Source organism: Lemur catta, chromosome 12, assembly GCF_020740605.2.
Source record: "Lemur catta isolate mLemCat1 chromosome 12, mLemCat1.pri, whole genome shotgun sequence".
Lineage (NCBI taxonomy): Eukaryota > Metazoa > Chordata > Mammalia > Primates > Lemuridae > Lemur > Lemur catta.
The window spans coordinates 66,771,845-66,797,019 of NC_059139.1; the positions used below are offsets into that span (position 1 = coordinate 66,771,845).

A 25,175-nucleotide genomic window follows, 5' to 3' on the forward strand; every position below is an offset into this window, starting at 1 on the left:
ACCAAGGAGGAAAATATGAGATCCAGGAACCAGAGAATACAACACAGAAGAGAGGTCAAGAGAATCTCTATTATGAAATGAAGAAATGTCCCAAGTTCATAGTTGTATGGAAGGCTAAAGGCACAGCCATCCCAATGAAGAGAGGTCAAAAGACTTTGGAAGAGACTTCTTAAAGAAGATGAAATTGGTATAGTAACTAATGTGTTTGAACATATTAATTGGAAATTGACGCAGCTAGAGGAGAATTTGGGACTAAATTAAGGACATAGAAAACTAAATACGTGAAAAACAAAACATTTACAAATTACAAGGAAGAAAAAATATTGTTCTGGCAAAAAATAGTAATCACAGTATACTACATGGCTCAGCAGCAAATAATGTCTGTATATTCACCATAATGTGAAAACTAAGCATTGTTCTTATTAAATCTTTCTTATTTGAAAGATGGGGCATGGGAACTCTGTTGAGAGGGCACATGGAGATAAAATTGAACTAAATCCTCATCTTTCATAATGGAAAAGTTAATATTATAGTTAATGCCTAAACTAGAACATTGAGAAGTAGCAATAGACACCTTCTATATAGAAATAAGTCAGTTATGGCTGTAAGGATCAAGCAAGAGAGTTAAAAAGGGAGGGAGACAATGCTGGGAGTGAGATAGGGAGGCAAGGGACTGTTCTTTTTCATAAAAGCTTTGTGGAGGTATTTCTGTCTTTATATTTTGTGTGTGATTAATTCCAATAAAAACAAAAAAGTATGCATTAAATAGCTAAAATAGAATACCAAATCCTATCTATGATGATATGAAAAAGAATTAGAAAATATGGACTAATAAACACATTAATTTGAAGAAAGAAATTTCTTCCTTGATCCTTAAAATTATATGCTTATTAGATAAAATTCAAATTTGGGTCTTGCATGCTTCTGCTCAATCTTCATCACATATTCTCAGTTCAATTGATTTCTAAGTTCCAGAGCCTGGTTTTTTGTTTTCTTTTTAATTAGTTAGGACAATGACGTTTCACCTGGCTTACATGAAAACTTTCCAAGGGCCATGTGCACATGATTTTCAGATCCTCATGTTTCATGTGTAGTATTTCTTAAAATTGATCTGTGTGATGCCATCTCTAGCGTTGAGAATTGCTCTGGTTTTCCTTGCCCACTTCTTTTTCTTCTCCCAATTTACAAGTGAAAGGCATATCCTTCACTCATCGTTAATCTTACCATGGAAACAATGCACTGAGTTGGAAAAACCTCTGGAGCATCGAGCCATGAGACAATTCAAAATATTGCTTAAGCAAGTTCATGACTCCAATTAATGAGTAACAATCATCTTATAAATCAAGTAGTCTTCAATTCTTTCTTACCACAAAATAGTAGGAGCTAAGAAATCATTAAAACATTTCTGAGGATCAGTCACAATATGACTTTTGGCATATAACATGGGAGGCGTTAAAGGAATTTTATAATATTGTCTGTATAAAACTCCTTCCATTTCCATCTACTTATTTATGTGGTCAAGTCACAGTAATAGAAATAATATTGGTGCTGAATCATATCTCATTCTAGAAAAAAAACATTCATCTCATCAATATCTGTATTTGAAATACAATTTTACCTTTTAGGTTTAATAACTAAAAAGTTAATATTCATAACACATTTATGCTATTTTGATTATGTATTAGTAATAACTGTAATAATTAGAGCCTTATAGTTACTTGAAATTTTTTAAACTATATTTCCATTTATATACATTTTTGTTGCAGAGAAGTATGAGATGATCAAAACAACTCTACAGGTACATATTTTGTGATAAAAATGCAATTTATGTATAAGTTGACAAAATAGAAAAATGCAAATTTCCTAATTGCCAAAGAAAGCTTCTCTCTCTCTCTCTGTGTGTGTGTATAAATGCATATATATCTTATATATATCTTCTGGTTCTAAAGAGGAGTTTAATTAATTAAATATAAGAATGAGGCCTGGCAGGCCTGGGAGGGGGGCCCTCCCTCTCTCACATCCTGCCATATAATTTTGAAATGGATAGTGATGAGTATAAAATTGCTATGGTATTCAGATTCCTGTGGATGTGTGAAAAATATGCTATTGATTTTATTTTAAAGTGCCAATATTTAAAATATATCAGAAATGATATTCTTTGTTATAACATACAAAAAGTATGTCCTTATCTTGAACAATTTTAGATATCAACTTAAACTATTTGAGGTGATTAATAATTTTTGAAATTATTTTAGGACCTCTGAGACCAACATTTCATGCCTACCAAACACCTGTCAAAAGTAGATTTTTCTGTGGTTCAACTTAATAGGTGGACTCATACTTCCCTCTGGTGGTTAAAATGATCAGGAACACATGAGTTATAAATTTGAACATGTGACATTTTGGAAATTCAGGAATTTCATTTCCTTTTATTGTATTAAACAAATAGCAAGTTTTATGAAATCTGAATGTAGGAAAAGGATTTGGCAAATTAGGATGTGATAACTCAATGGACCATAAGAACAACTTTTCTGCTTTTGTCATTGTGATTTGGTGTGAACCAAGCAAGATTTTTGTTTTCCAGAGACATTTAGGTAGTACTCAAGAGTTCAGAGACATGATGTAGACATTCAATTAGCTGAATACAAAATTGGTTCCACAGGTTCATTGTGTTCTCATTGGAATTGCGGAGATTTACCTTTGTAGAAGTCACCCCGTAGCATCCTCACTCCTTGCTCATCTCTGTCCCCAGGGACTCCATGGCCTGATGCTGTTAGTAACTAGAATGTACATTATGGAGAAAGTGTTGCTTAGTGGTATGATGAAATTTGAAAAAACTATATGTCTGAATCTTATCCCCACCCATAACTAGCTGTGATCTTGGGAGGATTAACTTCTTTTGGTCAGTTTCCACAGTAAAATGGTTACGATTCTTGCCTCACAGATGCTACGCAAAGCTATAAAAGCACATAGATAGGGTGCTCAATAATAGCAACCAATTGTAGTCATTGCTACTTTATACACTTAAAAAATAAGCATATCTGTCTATTTGGAGAACCTAGAATGTAGTCATAGGGAATCATTTGTTTAGAATATCTTGGTCATTTTTATTTATTTGGTCACAGCAGTGCCATCTTCCCAAGTGTTTTCTTTCCCATACTCTGAAGTAAATATTTCACTCTTTTTAATCTTTATCAAACTTCCTGTCCCTTCTCCCTTTCTCAGGTGATGAGCTGGGTTTATACTGAGAAAAGAGATGCAGCCTCCAAAACAACCAGCCTTTGGGCAATCGTACCCATGTCCTATCTTCACTTCTTTTACGATGGAGAGTAACAAAGACCAAATCCTCCCTGAGTGTTCTGAAAGTTGGTCCCTTGAACCGTTATCAAAGGCTTCATACTTGCAATTATCCTCTTTCTCCTCTGCCTCATCATTTTTTTTCTCTCTACTGGATTATTTCCATCAGGAAAAAATATCCTCAAGTGTCTGCTCCTCTTTAAAACAATGCCCATCCCCACCCCACTCCAAAAAACCCTCCTTGAACTCCACTTACTCTTGCAGCTAATGACCATTTCTCCATTCCTCTTCACCATTAAACTTATTTAAAAAGTTGTCTATATTAAATGTCTTGAAAAAGTTGTCTATAGTCACACTTTCTATTTCCTCACTTCACATTCTTCCTTCAATTGAATCCATTTGGAATAATTTCCCTCCATGTGGCTAAGACTTCTCTTGCCAAGGTCCTAAATTAATTCTCTAATACCACATCCACTGCAACTTTCTGGGTTCTTACCTTAACTAACTCTTCAGGAGCTTTTAACAGTTGTCCACTTAAATTAGAAAAAATACGGTATGTGAAAATGGCATCTTGGTGATATCTTGATGACTTGGTGCTAAAAAACACAAACCACTTCTGGGATGGACACCAAAAAAACATGAAAATATAGCTGATATGAGGCATTGCTTTAGGTACTGGAGATACAGCAGTGAACAAAATAAAAGTACCTGTGCTAATGGAACTTATATCCTAGTGGGGCGGCAGTCAATGAAAAATGAACAAAATATGTAAGATCGAGTAGCAGTAATTGCCAGAAGAAAAAGCAAGATAAGGGATTTAAAAATGATGGGGGTAGGGTACTGATTTGGAGACTTAAGATGACATTTGAGCTGAGACTTGAATTAAATGAGGAAATGAGCTTTGTGCAAATCAGACATAAACATTTTTAAGAAAGGAAACAACACAAAAACCAAGAAGTATTCTTTCTCATTTTTTCTCTTACCAAGTTGTGACTTGAAAACAAGTATATAGTTTTATGTATTCTAAGACCATCAGTGGAAGTACTAATAGCATGAATGAAACAAGACAAACACAGAAATAGCTAAAGGTGCCCTAGGCAGAAAGCTGTGAATTTATCAAAGATAAATTGTTTTTAAACTTTTTAATGTTATTGGTATAGAAGGGCTGAGTTTGGTTTTTACATATATTAAGATTAGATATCTATTAGCTATGTACGTATAGATGAGTTCAGGGTAGTGGTTGAAGCTGGAGATATTCACCACAGAAAGAGGAAAGAGGAAAGCTGTTGATAGGACAGAAATCAAAAGTCGTATGATAGCAATACCATAGAAATTCCAGAAAGAATTGAGCAAGAGGCAACACCTGAGCAAAGAAAATAAAGCAAAGATTTGAAAAGTAAACAGAGGAAAAAACAACTCATGGCAGTTCAGTTCCACAGCTCATTCTACAGATTGGAAACCTAATTAATAGTTGTCTATAATAATGAAATTACAACATAACCCACATTTTCAAACTATGTATGTTATCAATATCCTTACCTCATAGAATCGAGACTGTTCATACCTCTTAAGTTTATTATTTAGATCAAGACTCAGTTGTAGAGTAGAATATAGAATTAGAAGTATCTCATTCATTTGGGAGTTTGAGCTACCAATTTGTTCCCCATTAAGGTTGGGGAGATTATATATATACATATATGTGTATATATACATAAGCTAAACAGCAAGGTGGCTAGTGGCCTTTCAGGGTAGAAAATCCTCACATGAAGTCCCACTGGCGAATCTGTATAGGTACTTACAAAAACCTAAAAAAACCATTTTAAATTCTACTTTCCCAAGTAATCCAACCTTTCATTTTTTTTTTTTTTTTTTTGAGACAGAGTCTCACTCTGTTGCCCAGGTTAGAGTGCTGTGGCGTCAGCCTAGCTCACAGCAACCTCAAACTCCTGGGCCCAAAACAATCGTACTGCCTCAGCCTCCCTAGTAGCTGGGACTATAGGCATGCGCCACCTTGCCCGGCTAATTTTTTCTATATATGTTTTTAGTTGTCCAGCTAATTTCCTTTTATTTTTTTAGTAGGGACAAGGTCTCAGCTCTTGCTTAGGCTGGTCTTGAACTTCTGAGCTAAAACAATCTGCCTGCCTCGGCTTCCCAGAGTGGTAGGATTACAGGCGTGAGCCACCGCACCCAGCCTCACCTTCCATTGTTTTACATAGCTAAGATTTCCTATCTCTGAATCTTTTTTTACTAAGGCTTCAAAAAGAAATTGTCATATATGTAATCTACATTATATAAAATTGTAAAGGTTCTCACTTTATTAAGCCACTCATTCTGAAATTAATGAAAAAAACTCCAGTTTTCCAGTCTGAAAACTAATTGATAACATATCCCAAACAAAGGCTATTTCCTTTATAAGCAAACAGGCCATTGCTTTTAGTAAGAATCATTTATTGGATATTATTAAAGTGGAGGGCTAGTTGGTACAGTACTATGCATAATCTCTCATCCTTGAAAAATTAAACATAACTGGATAAAAATAGCAAAGTAGAATGAGCATGTAAAAGACAAAAAATAAGCATATTTTATAGAGAATGTTCCCTGTTGTATCTACGTACTAATGTCCTTCTCCATTGTGTCTTAAAAAATTTGTGGCTTTTTCCTTTTCTACGTAACTGCTGACTTCTTTTTTTTTTTTCTGTTTTGAGACAGAGTCTCACTCTGTTGCCCGGGCTAGAGTGAGCACTGTGGCATCAGCCTGGCTCACAGCAACCTCAAACTCCTGGACTCAAGCAATCCTCCTGCCTCAGCCTCCCGAGTAGCTGGGACTACAGGCATGCGCCACCATGCCCGGCTAATTTTTTCTATATATATATTTTAGTTGGCCAGATAATTTGTCTATTTTTAGTAGAGACGGGGTCTCACTCTTGCTCAGGCTGGTCTCTAACTCCTGACCTTGAGCGATCCACCCGCCTCGACCTCCCAGAGTGCTAGGATTACAGGTGTGAGCCACTGCGCCAAGCCAACTGCTGACTTCTTACAAATAATGAACATACTTTCCATCAATTAATAAATGTTACATAGTTTTAGATTTTTTCATTCAACTCAGCTAATTAGTTGACTGAAATGTTCAACTAAATGTTAAAAATGTTAGAGCCCATTCCCATGTGTCAAAAAATGCAGTATTGTTCTATGAAATGTATACAATAGGATATAATGCAAATGTCCCAGCTACAAAGTGATGACTTTAAAAATGTCAGTTCTGATCCATTTATTGTGTTAATAATATGATTTTATCTCACACACTAGAAAAGAAAGAGATCATAATAATTCTTCAGGGTAACTGTATCTAAAGGAGAAATTACTGCTTTAAAGAAAAAAAGAAAGAAAAGCTTTATTTTGCACACATAGTATATATTTTAGACCTAACTGGATAAAAGGAAAATATTAAAAAAATACATCTACAAATTTCTATAGATTGCTCTCACTGCTAATCAACAGGGACATGTATAGGAATATTATAGCAATATATCTATATACTTATATTTGTCAAAGTTAAGATTCAAATTTGTTATATCACATACTTCCAAGTATGTATGCCACATGATTTAAAAATTCCCACCACATATAACAAAATAAAAATCTGCGCATAAATATAAGGCATCCTAAAAGAATATCTGCAGGAAGGCAAGAGTCCAACAAAAATTTCTATGACCTAAATTTTATTTTATAGAAAGATTCATATAGTCTTCAAAATAGATTTAGTTTCAGTGCTACAAATTACCAATATTCAACTGCTTACCAAAATATCCTTTTTCTGGGAGTGATATGTTACTTAAAAAAAAAGTTAAATGCTTGAGGGAGTAAGAATGCAGCAGAAAATTACAGGAGCCCACGTCCTTTTTCTTAAATTTAATTTGTCATATATAAGGTTTTTATATACAATCAGTGTGCATTGTAACAGTTTATATTAAAAGTCAATCGAGTTTATCTAAAATGTTAACCTGGCTGCATAGCACATTTGACATTATTGCCCATATGAAAAGGGAAAACAAATGGATTTACAATAACTTTTGGCCGTTTTGGATTCTGAAAGTGTTCATACACCTACCCTTTTAAACCAAATGCATCTGAAAAATGTTTCCAGAGCATGCAGTTTAGATTTTACATATTATCTCATCATTTAAAAAAACTACAAACACAATATTGACTAAAATAAGAAAAAAAGGGGAAGAAATAACATGTATCTAATAAAATAGTCAATATAAAAAGAGGACTAATGGAATTAAGTGGCCCCTTTCCCCGTTTTTACATTCTAAACAATGATTCCATCAAGACAAATCATTAAAAAGTGTTATTACACTGATTTTTTTTTTTTAATAAGAATGCCTGAGTTGGTAGGGAAAGGAACAGTCAAAAAAAGCCTGAGAAGGGGAAGGAAGTAAGGAAAGTTCATTTAATCCATTTACAATAATTTACAGCCATTTTTTTTCTTTTGTAAAAAGGCATAATAATAGATCACAATCAGGAAATTCCTGGCTATTTTACAGATATAAGTACAGAATTTAAATATTCAAGCTTGTGATGAAAAGCGGCAAGGTGGTCGCAGTGTACAATGTAAACAAGTAGCTTTGGAAAGTGAACAAAGTCCTTGAGTGTTTTTCTTTATTAAGAAAGAACTCTCTTTCATTCCTTCCTGAAACATGATCACAGGTCAGAGTAAAGTTCATATATAAACATAATTTAAATGGAGGTCAGTCTAAAATTACTGACTTAAAAAACAGTTTTATCCAGCCTATATGGGAGGGCAGTGTTGAGGTCCCTGTAATAGTAAACATTTTCCATTTCTTTAAAAAAGAAAAAAAAAAAAAGTACTACAATATTTGTAGTACAGTGCAGCATAAACCTTAAATATAAAAATATTTTCTCTTCTGTTGGGATAATAGACCTTGCATCCTGGAAAGAAGTAACAATACTGCTACTGATAGAAGATCTGTTTATATCTTTCAAGTCATGTAAGGCAATTACTGTGTTGGTTTATGATATATGGCTAAAAGAAAAGTCCAGAAAGACAAAGTATCAGTTTTTGTTATGTTTTCCGACTACTCCAGGTATGCTCAGGTGTACTTTTGTGTTCAACTGAATGTTCAAATGGAGATCTGGAGCCATAAGGAGACCTCTGATCTAGCGGTGACCTAGGGCCACTACTGGAAGCTCTGTGGTCCATTTGCCAATCTGAGTGATACCTATAATCCCTGGAAGATTTATGGTGTGTATATTCAGAACTTGACCGGTGGTCTGAATGTAACCGATGATCTGAATGAGAACGATGATCAGAATGAGATCTATCTTTTAAACTTCCTTCCAAATTTGACCTGTGGTCTCTACTCCTGTGATCATCCAGTTTTCTGTGTTTTTCTCTGTCACTGTAATATCTAATAAAAGAGAAAATGGGAAAGTTAGTTAAATTAATAATGCAAATTAAAATATTACCAAATAAAATCTTATTAAAAAGTAAAACAAAAAAACTACTACTTGAAAACATACTTTTAATTGCATACAAGTCCAGTGTTTCATTACAAAACTTCCTAAATTAACTTAAAAATCACGGGAAATATCTCTTTGGAAAAACTATTTGATTCATTAAAGTGAACTACACACAGTGCATCTCAGATAAAATCTAATTTCAAATGTCTATTTTAGAGAATAGGTTTTTATTTTATGCATCATTTGTATTAATGCATCTTAACTGTCTGGAAGTTGAAATCAACATAATTATAACAACCCAAAATACTCCTGTAATCAGCCTTTTACAAACTTCTGAACAGGAAAAAATAAAAAATGCTAGAACACAGACTATGAAATAATCTGTAAAGGGAAATTTTCATTGGTGGGTGATGCCTATTAAAAGTTTCCTCAAGTTGGACTAGTTATATATAATAAGGCTTGACACATAAATAAATGTGGCTATTTAATGAGAAGTAATCTCTAAAATGTTTGCCTTTTCCAATACAATACACTGAACATAATGTGTTTTTTGTTGACTAAAGGTCCTTACTACAAACAACATAAATTATACTCTAAGTCTGTGAAATTATAAAAAATACTCCTTTATCAATAAAGGAATAAAAAGTATTCTGCTGTTGTTACTACACTCAGGCTGCCTACTGTTTAAAGGCTTCAAAAAATAACAATAAACAAGAAAACTTTCTGGTTTCAAGACTGTCCTAGACTGCTGAGATTACATGTAAACCTCAGTGAGGTGTGCTCCCGTAAATTACCTTTCCCCCTTGTTCTTTAAAATATGGAATGCAAAATTTCACCAACCAAATTTGAACCATTATTCTATCGAGCTTTTATTTTACTTCATTATAATATTTTGAAGAATATTTGAACTAAACAGTCTCTAAAATCAACTAAAATCAATTCTACAACTTATAATTATAGAACTCCTTCCACCAAATTTCTATCTCTTATTGCATATTTTGATCTTAATTTTATTAATTCAGAAACCATTTTATAGAGAAATTCAGTTCTTAACATTAACAAAGAATACTATATGTTAATATCAAATTTTCTTGATTATACACCAACACCTTTCTTACACAAGCCTTGTTTTGAGTAAAGATTGAATTGGCTGATAGGTCTAATAGAGCAAACATAATCAAGAGGAGAAACATACGTATAAACAAAATTTTTAAAGTGACTATCACGTTTACCTGCTGTCTTGCTTGTGGTGATCCCAATCACGATGATCTTTACCATTACTAAAAGAAGAATAGGGTCGTTTCCTGGAATCACTCTTTTTGTAAGAATCTCCCTGATGTCGGTCTTTATGATGATCATGGTACTGGGATAAGTGTCTATCAGAGGAATAACTATCCCTGCTGCTATCATCATGATTTGTATTCTCTTTTAATCTTTCCACGTCTGTTAAATTAAAAAGAAGTCCAACTTTTGTTAATGACTTTCAAAAAAATGTGTGGCAAAACTAACTTTGCTGCTAGATAACAAAAACTTCTGTTTCAACTGCTAAAACAAAAATCAGCTCCCAAATACAGGCAGTTAAAGCATTTAGAAATCGCCTATAAAATCAGTGCTAAGGTTTAAAAAGGGTCACTTGATTCTGAAATGTGAAAAATCAGAACTGAAAAATATGGAGCCCATTTCCTTCTCAGAAGACTATACTTTTGTGATCCTTATACACAGAAAGAATGATTATTCCAAACAACATAAGAAGAATATATGTTCACTCTAACAATTATTCTATAATTTCTAGAAACTGGCCAAAGGTTGATTAATGAAAAGGAATAATAATAAGCTAAAATGGATTATTGCTTGAGAGAATAGATTTTATAAAATAATGTAGGTTATGTTTTAGAATTACAGTATTTTCTCAACATACAGTACTTTTAAATAAAAACAACTCAAGAATCCTTTTTGTAATTTGGATTATCTACAACAAAACAAAAAACTGGAAAACCATTTTTAAATTTACTTTCTAAAACAATTAGTAAGATTTACTTACCTGCATTTCTAATCACATGGGCATTCAAGTTGCTGTTCTGATCATTGTTTTGCTAGAATAAATGCACACATATAAGAATCTTTTAACGTGACTTCAAATACTCTTAGAAAACAACGGGGTAGAGGAGTCCTTAAAATCCTGATCTGGAATAGTCTTCACATAAGAATGTACATATATATTCAGATTTCACATTTTTCCACTAATGTTCTTTTTCTGCTCCAGAATCCAATTTGGAACTCCACATTACACTTCGTTGTCATGTTGGTTTCTGTGATAGCCCCTTAGTCTTAAACATTTTGTAATTTTGGTACCTTTGAAGAGTACCAGTTATTTTATAGAATATCCCTCAACTGGGTTTTAATATTTTTCTCATATTAGATTGAGGTTATGCATTTTTAGCAACAATTCCACAGAAGTGACGTGCCTTTCTCAGTACACTGTATCAGAGGGTTCATGATGTTGGTAAGTAATGGTAAGTAATTGGTAAGGTTAATGTCACTAGTAGTTAAGACTAGTGACATTAACCTTACCAATTACTTAAGGTGGTGTCAGGCAAGTTTCTCCTCTATAAAGTTATTGTTTACCCTTTGTTAATGAATATCTTAACAAAGATGTTAAACATCTCAGAGGAGATTTTTTTTTAGACTCCACCAATACCTTGTTTTCTTGCCCACTAATTTTAGCTTCTTTCTGTGGATCTTTTCTGCAACAATTATTACTGTGGTAGTCTAATGGTAGATTTCTATTTCCCTCATTCCATCATTTATTAACTGAATTCTTTTGTAAGAAAGATTGTCTCATGATTAAGGGGAAAAAAATATGATGCACTAGTTTACCTGAGACTCCTGCCGTTTTTTAATAGCATGCTTATATAATTTATGTAATTTTCTTGCATCAAACTCAGTAAACTTAGATACAAAAATCCACAGGTTTCTAGAAGAAAAAATACCAAATTAGTCTGGAGAATATTTACCTTTCTCACGAAACCCCTCCCTCCCCTCCAGACAGAAACACACAAACACAGCCCTCTCTGGAACAAAGTCTAAGAAGATCAATTCTCATATGTATTTGTTAAAACTTCACATGTGACTTAAGACGCTAATAAAAAAAACCTTAAATTTTACTTCTCTTCCAAATGCCTTCATTTCATAATCTTTGTAGTGAAAAGTAGTAATCAATCCTAATTTGAAATGCACCAAGGAGATGGGAAGTAACATATCAGCAAGGAACTCAAGAGATTCATATTGTGATACAGACCATGTACATGAGGAACAAGTATGTTAGTCTGAGTAGAAATAGCATCAGATAATATGGATTAAGCTTGTAAAGAATTGTCCTAAATAACACATTAAAAAGTAATTATCATTTTATAATGGTAATATAATGGTCCTAAGAATCACATGACCAGATACTATAAACCAGGTACAGCATGGTACCTTTCTTTATTCCCATCCCAAGATATGAATTAGTAATTGTTCATATTAATAGACTGTGTTGATTATTTCAAAATGTATATCAAATCATCAAATTGTACACCTTAAATATATTCAATTTTTAATTGTCAAATATACCTCAAACAAACAAAAAGAATACTATGTAAGGGTAGTAGTCCCCAGAAGACACAAATATACTGAATACAGGTATGATATTTACCTTGAAATAAATTCTAAAAGTAAACTTAGCAAGAAAAAAAATTGAACGATACCTGACTGAAATCCACAGAATTGAGAAAATTCATCCTGCCTTCATATGAATTTACAGACTATCTCTAACATATCTACATTCTACAATTAACTCACAAGAGCACTAAGGCAGGAAGTTAATAAATGGCCTTTTTGTTTATAGTTAAATTATTTTTAAAAATACAGTTTCCCTTACAAAAATCTAGTCAGGAATTAGATTCTGGTCTTAATTATATAACTTGCACAACTGGCCGGTCTTGAGCAAAGCACCAGAGCTGGGACTAGTGTCAGCACTTACAAAAACATAAGTGTTGAGTGTCTCTTTCAAAAAGTTCAGGTTCTAGGTGCTTCTTTTGTCATATTCCAGAGTCCTAGCCCTACAGAGCTTTTCACCTGAATCCATTTTTTTCTTCTGTGAAATGAAGAAGTAATAACTATTCAAATTTCCTAAAAGTAGTACTGTTAAAAGGATCAGTTAGAATGAGACATACTTGATATACAAATGCAATACATACATTCTAGTACTTTGATCACTTTATTACAGTGATCTTTAAACAAAAACTAGTGTTGCATTTCATTTGTTTTCAAGAAATTTGGTCCAAAAGATACACAGATATATAGAAAGAAACATCTATAAATGATAAATAAAGCAGATAACTATGATTACTGTAAAAACATGCTTGTCGGCTGTTCTATAATTATAGGTCAGGTCTCTATCTAGCTCCTTTCTCTAAATGGGTCCTAGCTGAGTTTAAAGAGAAAGAGAACAGGAAGAGAATTTTTTTTTTTAACTTCACTGTAATCATTATCACTCCTCCAGAAATATTATACTTTTTGTTTTGATGTGTAGATTCACTGCATTGAGCAAAGAAGTCAAGAGGGTAATACACTGATACAAGTGACTGATGTGTGCTTGTTTAATTTTTTTCCTCACTTAGCTAGTAGTTTGGCTTAACAGTTATCTGGATCTGGTACTCATTTAAGTGAAACGATTTGTAAAGTAATATAGCAGCTCAAATTTACCATTTTAAGATCAACCATGTTGCTGCTACTTCTAAAGTAAAGGGGAAAATAGAAGCTTGCATTTTACACTGCTTGAGAATGTTAATTTTATACACATACCCAGAAGATAAACTGCTAAATTTATATAACAGTAAACTTTGGGAGCCCATCAATTTCTAAAGATATTACTGAGAGTAATTTGGTGAACTGCAGACTTTTTAAAATAAAATGCAAACTGAATTTTAATGAAATAGCTTTCACTATTTCTTATTTCACCTGTAGCACATCAAGATACATAATTAAATAAATCACTCATGAGTGAAAAACTTTAAAGTTAAAGGAAAAAAAATAAAAACAATCATCCTCAGGTTACCTTTCGAAACATTATTTTGTAACCCAAACTTCAGAAGTAGAAAAATAAACTGAAATATAAAAGACAGATAATTACATAAATTTTTATAGATTTAACACTTCCCAAAAAGCATTATCACTTACTTTCTCCACTGCTTAATTTGTTCAGGATTTGTGTACTCTTTCAGACACTCTGTGATATGGTCTCCAATTTTTATTAAACATTGTCTAGTATGTTCTAGTTGTTCTCTTTCTGAAAGGCCTTTCTCAGGCCTATCAAGTTGTTTCAAAGCTGCTTTGACAGGCCTCATTCTTTCTTTACACTTAAAAAAAAGGGAAAATAACATATTTATTAAAACACTGAATTCAACAAGATCTACCTACCTCCTTCGATGATATTTACGTGAGTATAGCATCGCCTGATAGCAAAATAAGCAATTAAATCTCATTGACTGCATTCTTCCCCCTTTAGATTTTTTTCAGGAAAGCAAGGCTTTTCATTATCATTTAAAATTAGTCTGTGTGTAAGTAAAAGCTTTGAATTTTAGATAGCATCTACGTAAATGGTTACTGTTTATACTGTAGCACATCATTCCAAGCAGTCTTAACTACAGAATATTAAAAGAATAAAATATTTCAGAGTATGATTTAATATCCTATTATTTACTATAATAGAGTAAAATGTAAAAAATTATATTTTATATAATAAAATATACTAGCAAAGCTATTAAAATCAATATAATTAGATGTATAAACTGTCTATTCTTCCAAACCATTGGGTCAAAACACAATGGCTAATAACAACTTTTGCTACTTGTGTATTTTGGGTGGTTGGGCAGTAGGGGGGTAGCTGATTGAGATAAACCTTTTCCTTGGTCTTTCCATCCCTCGCATGCTAATAAATGGATTACATATCAAAAATTGCACGATTTATTGTAGTAATAAGAACTACAACCTTATACCAAAATCAGGATGGTATTACTAAAAACGCAAGCTTTAGATAAAATTTATCAATATAAATGTAAAACTAAATTAAGACTTAACAGCACATTCACGAGGAGCAAGTTGGTTTAGTTCCAGGAATGTAAAGATGGGGACAACATAAGACAATCCAACATCATTTATTCAAAAAAAAAAAAAAAAATCCTTACACCACCACTCTGAAGGGCCACTCTTAAATTATTAAGTGGTTATATTTGTGTGGATTTATTTCTGAGTACTTTATTCTGTTTTATTGACCTATTTGTCCAAATCAGATGAGAAGTTTTCCAGTTTTTGTCATGAGTAATTTAAATAACTTTGGAATTGTGTCCTCTTTGCAGTTAAAACTAGCATTAAGCCAGATCTGATGCATTTTTTAATAGAGGGAAAATATTTAATTTCCTTTCTAATGTTTTGTGTTATTCATAGCTGTTTTTTATGTTTATTATTTTTTGCTCAACTCTGTAGTTTACATTTCGCTAGAAAATAATTTATTCAACGTATGTAAGTTGAGCACATATTATATTCTGGGCACTGTTCTGGACCCAGGCAATAAAGCAGTATATAAAACAGATCTTGCCTTTATGGAACCTGGACTCTAGTATAAGAAAGCCAATAAATAAACAAGACATAGTGTGTTAGATGGTGACAGCTGTGATAAAGAAAAATAACGCAAGAAAGAACAGGGAGCTTCCTATCTTATGTTAAGACTTCAGGGAAAGGATGTTTGAGCAAACACCTAAAGAAAATGATGGAGTAAAGTCATTCCAATTGGAGGGGAGAAAAAGCATGAATGTCCTAAAACTTGCTTGACATGTTTAAGGAACAATATGAATGCCAGTGTGGCTGGAACCAAGTGAGTTAAGGGAAGTGGCAAGAGATTATGGGGGTTAACCAGATGCTGTACCTTTTAGGCTGTTAAGAATTTTTTCTCCTAAATAAGACGGAAAGACATTTTAGAGTTTTAAGGCAAGTAGTAAGATGCAGTGACTTTATTCCTCCTACAGCAATCATGATCACTGTGATTGCTGTGTGAAGCACAAACTGAGGGATAGGCAGGGTATTGGGTGGGATAGGAAGGGTGGAAGCAGTAAGAACAGCCATTGAGGCTATTGAAGTAACTCAGAAAACAGATGGCTGTGGCTTAGATCAGTGTGGTAGAGCAAATAGAATTTGCTTATTGACTAGATGGGAGTGGGGGAAGGAACTGATGACTAAAAGCTATGTTAAGGCCTGAAGATAATTGGATTAATACTTACAAAGCATTTATTAGGTGCCAGAGGCTAATGTACCTCACCTTGATCCTGACAATGGTCTTTTGCAATAGTGTTTTACTCTATTTCATAGAAGAAACTGACACTTAGAACAAAATGACATCTGTCAAACCCAGTTTTAACCTCAAACCCCATGTGCTTTCTTCTTTTTTTTTTTAATTTCAAAGTATTAGTGGGGTACAATTGCTTTTAGTTACGTGGATCACTTTGTAATGCTTGAGTCATGGCTGTAAGTGTGCCCATCACACAAATAGTGTTCATTGTAGCCACTGTGTTCTTTCTTGACTACTAAGTGATACTGTCATTTAGGAAGACAATCAGTGAAAGAGAAGAATGTTAAGAGGTAATAAATGAGGTAAAGATGTCAAGAACAATGAAAGCTAAGAAAAGGCCATTGAATTTCTTAATATTCAGAGCTATTCCAAAATAAAATGGGACTCCTTATCATAGGGGAATCAATGAAGCTCCAAAAGCCTGGCTCCAGAGTCCATGTTCAAAACTATTTCATTCTTCATCTCTATGATACAAAAAAGATCACTTATGAAGATTGATGGAGAGGACATTCATGCATTTATATTAATTTATATATAATAAACATATAAATTAGGTTTAGGAATTGAAAAGTTTAAAATCTTAAAGATAGAGGAAAAAGGTTCACTCTAAGTATGATTTAAGTCCCTCTCCTGAAAGTCTTTATTAAAAAGTTTTTCCAAGTTGATTGTAAATTTAATAAGACATCTTTCAAAATTTAAATCTATTGCTTTTATCAATCTAAATCGCAGTAATATCAAATTCAAATACCTTTCTAAATTCAAAGCTCTAAATGATAAAATTATAATTTAAACATTATTTTAATTAATACTAATGATCAGAAAGTCTATAGCTTACAATACTGAATGTCTTCTGATCCAACTCTTCAGATTCTTCAGATATGGGAACTGGTTCACTACTTGCAGTGATATGAACCGGAGCATCTGACATTAAAGACTTCTTAGATCTTTCCTTACTATCAGACTTGGATTCGCTCAACTGAGGAAAAAGAAAATAAAACAAAAACCCAACAACAACAAAGGCAAAATGATTAACACTTCAGAAAACAATTACTATCTCAATTTTATTCTATAAGTGCTTGTTCTCATTGAATATTCTTATCTATTTGAATTTGCTTTTTTCTCCCAATTTTATTTGGGAAAACCAAAAATACAAAAATAAAGCTACTCTGTAATGTTACCCTGTAGTTAAGGCACTTAAAAAAGTGTTCAAACCTATTTTTTCTCCTCTACTACATACACGCACAAACTTTTTAAAGAACTTAGTTACTAAAACTAATATGGGCTGATGTGCAATTTAGTCTCCTAAAATGTAAATATGCTGTTTTAGTTTCTAAATTTTACATTAGGATTTGCGTACCTTTTCTTCCTTTATGTCTTTTTCTTTCTGCATAGCTTCTTTTACTTTGTTTTCTCTTTTTTCTTTAAAATCTTTTTCCTTTATATCTTTCTTATCCTCTTTTTCTTTTATCTCCCTTTTAAGTTCTTTTTTATTCTCCTTTTCTTTTGCTTCCCTCTTTTCTTCTGGTTCCTTCTTTATACAAACATCTGGCTCAGGTTTTTCTTCACTGTCTCTTTCTGTTTTAATTTTTTTATTTGGATGTTTCACAGAAGTGATTTCATCCTGGAAAGTGCAAGTATGGCCAATGTATTACTAACCAAATTTTGACATAGACTAATTTTTCTTCACATGTCTATAGATTGCATGTATGTGGATTCTGGAAGTGATAACCCAGAATCTCCCTAATTAATGATACATGCAATATTTACCTTCCTATAAACTAAGCTAAATCAGTCCCTTTCAAATTCATAATAAAATTCAAGGAGACAGAGGCTCATTTAACTGGCAAATGTTTGAAAAGGAAGGACCTTTGATCTATGCCACTAGTGATATATGGTATCTAGTGGATAGGCAGAATTCTATTCTATAAATCAAACTATGTTATCAACCATAAAAAAGTAAAAATAAAAAAACAGTACCTGAAAGTAAAATTTCAGGTCTTAGTTTAAACATAATGTACCTAAAAACATGCTATGTTCCCTTTCCATAGAAAAAGTTGTTGGTCTAAAATACATTTTTACCTTATCATCATCTTCATCGGACTTATCTGAAGGTAGGGAAGAATCACTCTTTATTTCCTCTTTTATTTTTATAGACTTCATTGCTTTATTCTTCTTAGCTCTTGCTTTTCTCCTCTTTGAACCTCCCTTAAAATAATTATTTTTATTTTAATCAAGTCCATGGATTTCACTTTTTAAAACTTCATAAATATTAAATTTAACAAAACACATTTTCTTACCCAATTCTTATTCTGTTGATAAGCTGCACCAATCTTAAAAAGCCAATAAAGGTGATATGACAAACTAGAAATGGATTTTCACCCTCTTAGATTAGTATCACCTTCAACTAAATTCAATGGTATCAGAAATATTAGAATTATTTTTAATGGTACATAGGTGGTTACTGACATTGTGGTCATAGGTAAAGTTTTTTGTTGTTTTGAGACAGGGTCTCACTTTGTCACCAAGGCTGGAGTGCAGTGGCATCATCATAGCTCATTACAGCCTCAAAGTCCAGGGCTCAAGTGATCCTCCTGCCTTAGCCTCCCAAATAGCTGGCACTATAAGCACATGCCACCACATCCAGCTAATTTTTTCTATTTTTTTTTTTTTTTTTAAGCAACAGGTCTCACTCTTGCTCAGGCTGGTCTCAAACTCCTGATCTCAAATAATCCTCCAGCCTCAGCCTCCCAAAGTGTTAGGATTACAGGCATAAGCCACCTTGCCCAACCCCAACCCATAGGTAAACTTTTAAGTTGCTTTAAACTCATCACCAGTAAATGGAGACCAAAAACACAACAACAAAAAAAAGTTGCTTTAAGTTTCCAATCACCTCCCTTTTTATGTTTTTTTCCTACTTTTTTGAAGTCTCCTCATAAATAAGCTCATGACTTTTCAGACAGTTCCTTAAGCTCCAAATAAAATGCCTCTAAATAAAACACTAATGCAGGTTTGACCTATCAACAAGTATTCTAGAAGAGTTTTTACTCTCCTTCTCCAAATACCAGAAAAAACAGGATCCCACTTCTAAAAGATATGATGCACCAGTTTTAGACATTTATGCTGAAATAATTTAAGATAAAATTTGAATATGGTAACATATTCAAATAAAACTAATAAATTATAGAAAAATACACTTATATAAGTTCATATTGACTACAGATGTTTAGCATGGTCAAGTAAAACAGATATATCTTATTAAAAAGTAAACCGCTCTTAAGCATTTAAATTTTAACTTACCGCACCAGAAAGTCTCTGAGCTTCTTTTCTTGCAAGATCTTTACTAAGTAATTTGATGAGGTAGTCTGCACGCGTCTGCAACTGTTTTGCTTGTGGCTTTTTATCAGGATCATCTGGAAGAATCTGAAAAGGCAATTTATTTTTCCAGGTTGTCTTTAATAAATAACATGAGAACTTGGACAAAAAATGCTTAACCATTTTTCAAAATATAATTCACTAACAAGTCATAATTTTTAATATTTGAAGACATAAACAACTCAATACAAAATAAATAAGCCAGAGTTAAAGATTTAATTATCCTGGAAATGAATTCTAAATAAATAGACCTCAAAAATCCCTATTATTTCCTTTCAAAATGGAAACAGAAAATATGAGGTTACAAATTTCTCTGAAATATACAAAACTGCAGCCAGTGTTACTAAACATGACATTATCCTTAAGTTCCTTTCCTCTCTCAATAGTTATAATACATACAAAAATTCCTAGAATACAAAGTATCATTCTTCTAGGAGAGAACTCAAAGCATGCACTGTGAAGAAACTTACAGTGGGAATCTAAACTATTTCAATTTTTTTCTTCACAGTAACAAATGACAAAGCATCAATATCTAGAGGTTCTCATTTGTCAGTGAAAAGGTACAAATACAAAAATACAAACAATAAGGAAATTCTAGTGTTTTCCATTTTAGGCAAAGCAGATAATCGAAAATACTAAACACTGATATTTTTTAAAAAATCATAAAAGATTTTAAGAATTCTTTTTATCCTTACTTGAATAAAATTAATGATGAATAGGAACAAATATATAGTTAGAAGAAATAAGTTCTAGTGTTTGAAAGATCAAGGAGGGTGACTATAGTTAACAATAATCTATCATACATTTCAAAATAGCTGGAAGAGAATAATTCAAATATTCTTAGTGTGAAGAAAAGATAAATATTTAAGGTGAAGAATATCTCAACTACCCTGATTTGATCTTTTCACAGTATATGAATGTATCAAATTATCACATGTACCTAAAAATATGTACATCTATTATGTATCAAAAAATATTTTTAAAAAGTTAATGATGGAATGAAAGATTTACTCGTAACCTAATAATCTGAAGAAAAATACACCTAATGCCTTAAAATTAATAACATGATTTCAGAGGTAAGGCAAAATCTCATGTATAATTTAAATTTAATCCTTTCATGAAAAGTAGCTTGTAAAGAAGCCAAAGTCACATAACTAGCGAGTGCCTTGGTTTCCTGATTACCAGTTAATTTCCAACATAATTTAAAAGTAAAAATTAGAATACATTAAATTTAACATTAATGGTCAACAGAATCAAAAATAGATAAGTACCTTGTGTGTTAGACTGAGGTCAGGATCCATTTTAATCATTTCCCAGCTTCCATACCCATATTCATAGATACCAATTAACAAATTGGAATCATCTTCTTTGCCCCAGTCTATATCAAAATGAGCTGCCTTCGTATGACATGGGATAGTATACCTAGGATCAAAGTTAATAATTGCTGTCAAGTTGTAAGATGTCTTATTAAAAAATTAATTTTGAAAAACATAAGTCATTAGAACTTCAAAATAACATGCTTTTTAAATTTTTGTTCAAAACCAGCCAATAACACCATAAAAATTTTACATTCATATCATAATTAATGAATAACAAAAATTTTACAATGGAAAAAGCAAATAACTCACTGCTTTCTTTCTTCTGGATCTGAAGGAATGGATTTGTGCAAAGGTATTAATTCTTCTTCATGGGCGATGACTAGCTTGGCGTTCACTTGTACTCCTGATATTCGGAATGTTGGACCCTTTACTTTTCCCAGTCTACCACCTTAATTTTTTAAAAAAGAGTACAAATAAAGTATAAAATGTAATTCTACAAAATACAAAGCAACACATGCTATCATTTATATTAATCAGTATCCCTTTATTTATATTATTAAAGAGGGAATTGCTGGCAAATCTTAAATTTCACTACATATATACTAGTGATTATAATCTAGCATATGTGGATTTACAAAAAGTATTTCATATAACTTCTTTATCAATTACATAAGATGGATCAATCTATTAATACTGTCAGTCTCTAAGAGTGCTAGCATGATTTTTTTAGTACATCTGATTATTTTTATTCAGATAGATGAATAAAAAAATAAACAATGAAATAATTATGTTCCAAACCAATTTTAAACATATATGTTTACAGTTTCTTTCCCCAGTCATCTATACTAAAAAAATAGTGCAATCAATAATTCCTGATGTTACATCCCAGACAGAATATACTAGGGGCTTTAAAGGACAGATTCTACTGCCTTCAAAACTGTAATTTTGTTCTCCATTTCCTATTACCCAGAATGGTCTTCCTTTGCTTTGTAAAGCATCTTTTGATGAATAGGTAATTTAAGATACAAAACCTAATAACTCAAATAAAAGCATATTTTGAAACTTTCATTTACTTCTCTTGAAAACACTCTCATTTTAACATTACCTGTTCGTTCTGTTCCTGAAGAAGTATCCTTTAAAGCTTTAATACAACCATTATGTACCAATTCTCCTAGTCGTCTAAGGTCTGTTTCAGACTTATCAACTAATTCAGCATCTCGAGCAATTGCATCTAATCTGTAACAAAATAATACATTTTTCAGGTAAATATGTTAAATAAAGTGGTGCCATTTAAGATAAACTAAGTTTCACTCTATTTCAAGATCTAAATGTCACTCTACTGTATGCCCTATAAATTTTAGTTCATGTAAGTGGCACAGAACTTGTAAAAACTAGGACAATTTGGCAGGGAAACAATTCATTTATATATTCAAGTATAATAATAAATTTAACTAATTCATTATAGAGCAAATGAAGTTTATGTATCAATTCTGTAAAAATTTTTCATAATTGATCAAATTTTAAGACGTTCAAAGGGCAGTTATAAGGCTTTATGATAATTGTAAACAAAAAGGATTAAAGTTCTATAATTTATTACAAAATACCAAATAGATACCATGAATAATGATGAATGTTCAAGACATTTTTCATCATCTAAAATAATTATGCAAGGATTTCATCATATTTTAAGTCACCTCCAAACAAAACTGTTTGGAGGTGACTTAAAAAAAAATGGAGGTGACTTAAAAAAAAATGTCTATATTTTTAGAGAAAACATAGAACTAATGAGTCTTTGCCACTCCATATTTAGGCAGTGGATGGACCGTTATTATTAGTCAAATGACCACCAATTAAGATTAACCAATAATTTCAAAAAATTCTTTGCAATTTGAATTTTAATACAGTTTGTATAATAAGAGGATATAATTAGGAAAAATTAAGAAAATTTCCCTAGTTAAGGAACACACAACTGGTCAGAAAGCTAGGTTAGCAACTCAGCCCCCCCATGGATAAATCTGCTCTAGCTACTTTATAAGCCATTGATGAAAAATTAAATAAAGATGGTGAAAAGTGCCTTATGGTCATAAAATGCAATTTAAACATTTATAGGAAACTTCAATTATAAGTAAGAAAATTTTAGAGACTGAAAAGAATTAAGGATGGTATAAAAACATTTTTAAAAAATCAATCTGATATTTGCTTGCTACAGATTCATTTTGTAAATGCCTGTTAAAAGCAAATTTAACAAAGTAGCTAAAGCTGAATGTTAGTACAAATAAATAAAGCTGACACCATATTACATTCCATAATGCAATGAGAATGACAAATATATTTACCTTTCTAGAGGGCCACCAAATTTCTTATAGCTCTTGATAAACCTACCAGAAAATAATTGTTGGTTTAAATGTGTGCTTCACTACCCATTAAAAAATAAATATACAATATATATAGAAATAAGAAAATACCTGTTAGTGCAAAAATTAATTAAAGGCATTGTTACTAACAAGAATGAATAAACTACACTATAAATAAAAATATTAAAACATCAAGATATACCAAGACAAGATATAATTGAACACCCAGGATGATGTTTAGGTATCAGTATAAATAAAACAATAGAAGCTAAATTTTATTTTAGAAATTACTTTATTATTTTCACAAGGCAAAACGAGGTTCAAAGCTACCTCAAGAAGTGTCTCCAGAACAATAATCAATTACATGACACCTTCTCACATTCTAAGTGCTGATAAAAGTTTACTGAATGGCTTTAATTCAGATGTATGGTATTAATTATACCAACAATGAAAAATAAAAATTTTACTTTAGAAGAAGGCTACTTAAGTGGCTGATGGATGAGGAAAAGTATCCAGGAAAAGCAGAAGTTGAAATGCTTCTTCAACTAAAGACAGAAAGTCCAGTGGTCATAAAAGTACCCTTATAAAAGCTAATAATGTATTTAGTTTTCTGGTATAAAGAATGAGGAAGAACTTTATCACTCAGGTCTATGATTTAAAAGAAAAGAGTTACAATGGATTGAAAGAAACAACAAACATGAAATCCAAAAATGAACAATGTTTTTATAAATTTCACATGCAAAACTATTACACAAACAAAAGTAAGCTGTTATTCCATCCCCCTGGAAGAAATAGTTATATATAAACATATTTTGAACAGAAGCTATAATATATCCTGCATGGTCAACATTATCTCACCTCAATTCCTACTTAGACATACCAGAAATGCCTTTAACGTGGTTACTTTCAAAAAAGAAATCACCTCAGTGTTAAGAAACTAGAAAAACACAGAACTAAATTATTACCACAAAAAAATTGATAATGTTGGGAGTCATAAATGCAGTGAGAATTTTTAATTAAAAAACCTAATATTAGATGCCAAACTTATTTCTTCTCAGAGTTGTAATGAATACACAAAACCAGAACCACCCAATTCCTACTCAAATCATGTATTTATCTTCTCTAAAACTCCATCTTAACTTTTGAAAATTATAGGATTTTTACACTTTAGTTTCACCCTCTAATAAAACCATGCTGAAGCAAAATGGTCTTATATTGTCTTACCGCCTAATTTCTGCATCACTAAATCCTTTAATATTCTCCCGAGGGATGGTCCGTGGTCTTCCCCGTTTCTTTGGCCTTTTCCTTTCTGAGATCGAATCACTATCGGATCCAGAATATCTCCTACTTCTACTGCGCCTCCCTTCACTTCCATTGAAACTAATCTGGAATTTGAAAACAAAAATTTACCCAAGCTTAGTGTAAAAAAAAGCCTTTTCTCTTAAGAGCAAGGAAAAACAGTATAAAAGACTGTCAGAATTTTCAAAATGTTATTCTACATATCAAAAATAATCCATAAACAAAATTAAAAAGCAAACAGAAAAATACAGCATGTTAATGAAAAAGGTTTATTATCAGCCTTAATAATTAAAGCACTCCTATAAAGCAAGAAGAAAATAACCAGTATCCTTTTGCAAAAATATGAAAAAAGTTATTAACAAGCAGTTCATCAAATGACAAATACAAAATTGTACTACTACCTCATTGGTAATTTTTTTAAATGCAAACTAAACTAACAGTGACACACAATGTTTAAAAATCTACTAACTTGCCCAACACAAAGTAAGTAACAGCCAATACTAGTAATGGTACACAAAAATGGACATTCATACACCTGTGGTTGGCATTTTGACTTAAGGGTAATTTGGTAATATTATATCAAAAGCCTTAAAAATTATCATTCTATTGACCCAGCAATGTCACTTCTAGGCATTTTTCCAAAGATTAGAAATGTGAAGGAACACT

General features: G+C 32.0%; 1 protein-coding gene across 3 annotated transcripts in view; it reads right to left on the reverse strand.

Annotated features, from left to right (window-relative positions):
- Positions 1-7,191: 7,191 nt before the first annotated feature.
- Positions 7,192-25,175, reverse strand: part of CHD1 (chromodomain helicase DNA binding protein 1) — a 70,166-nt gene continuing 52,182 nt past the window's right edge. For 2 of the 3 annotated variants that reach the window (XM_045566614.1, XM_045566615.1), the window contains 14 exons: positions 24,435-24,595; positions 23,193-23,234; positions 21,962-22,092; positions 21,166-21,304; positions 20,809-20,959; positions 19,463-19,585; positions 18,245-18,370; positions 17,523-17,786; positions 17,001-17,141; positions 14,002-14,180; positions 11,659-11,755; positions 10,823-10,874; positions 10,014-10,224; positions 7,192-8,729 (listed from right to left, as the gene is read on the reverse strand). In XM_045566614.1, the coding sequence (XP_045422570.1) occupies positions 8,384-8,729; positions 10,014-10,224; positions 10,823-10,874; positions 11,659-11,755; positions 14,002-14,180; positions 17,001-17,141; positions 17,523-17,786; positions 18,245-18,370; positions 19,463-19,585; positions 20,809-20,959; positions 21,166-21,304; positions 21,962-22,092; positions 23,193-23,234; positions 24,435-24,595 (2,163 nt within the window). In that variant the 3' untranslated portion in view covers positions 7,192-8,383. The remainder of the gene's footprint in view (positions 8,730-10,013; positions 10,225-10,822; positions 10,875-11,658; positions 11,756-14,001; positions 14,181-17,000; positions 17,142-17,522; positions 17,787-18,244; positions 18,371-19,462; positions 19,586-20,808; positions 20,960-21,165; positions 21,305-21,961; positions 22,093-23,192; positions 23,235-24,434; positions 24,596-25,175) is intronic. The other variant, XM_045566616.1, reaches the window with a different exon arrangement.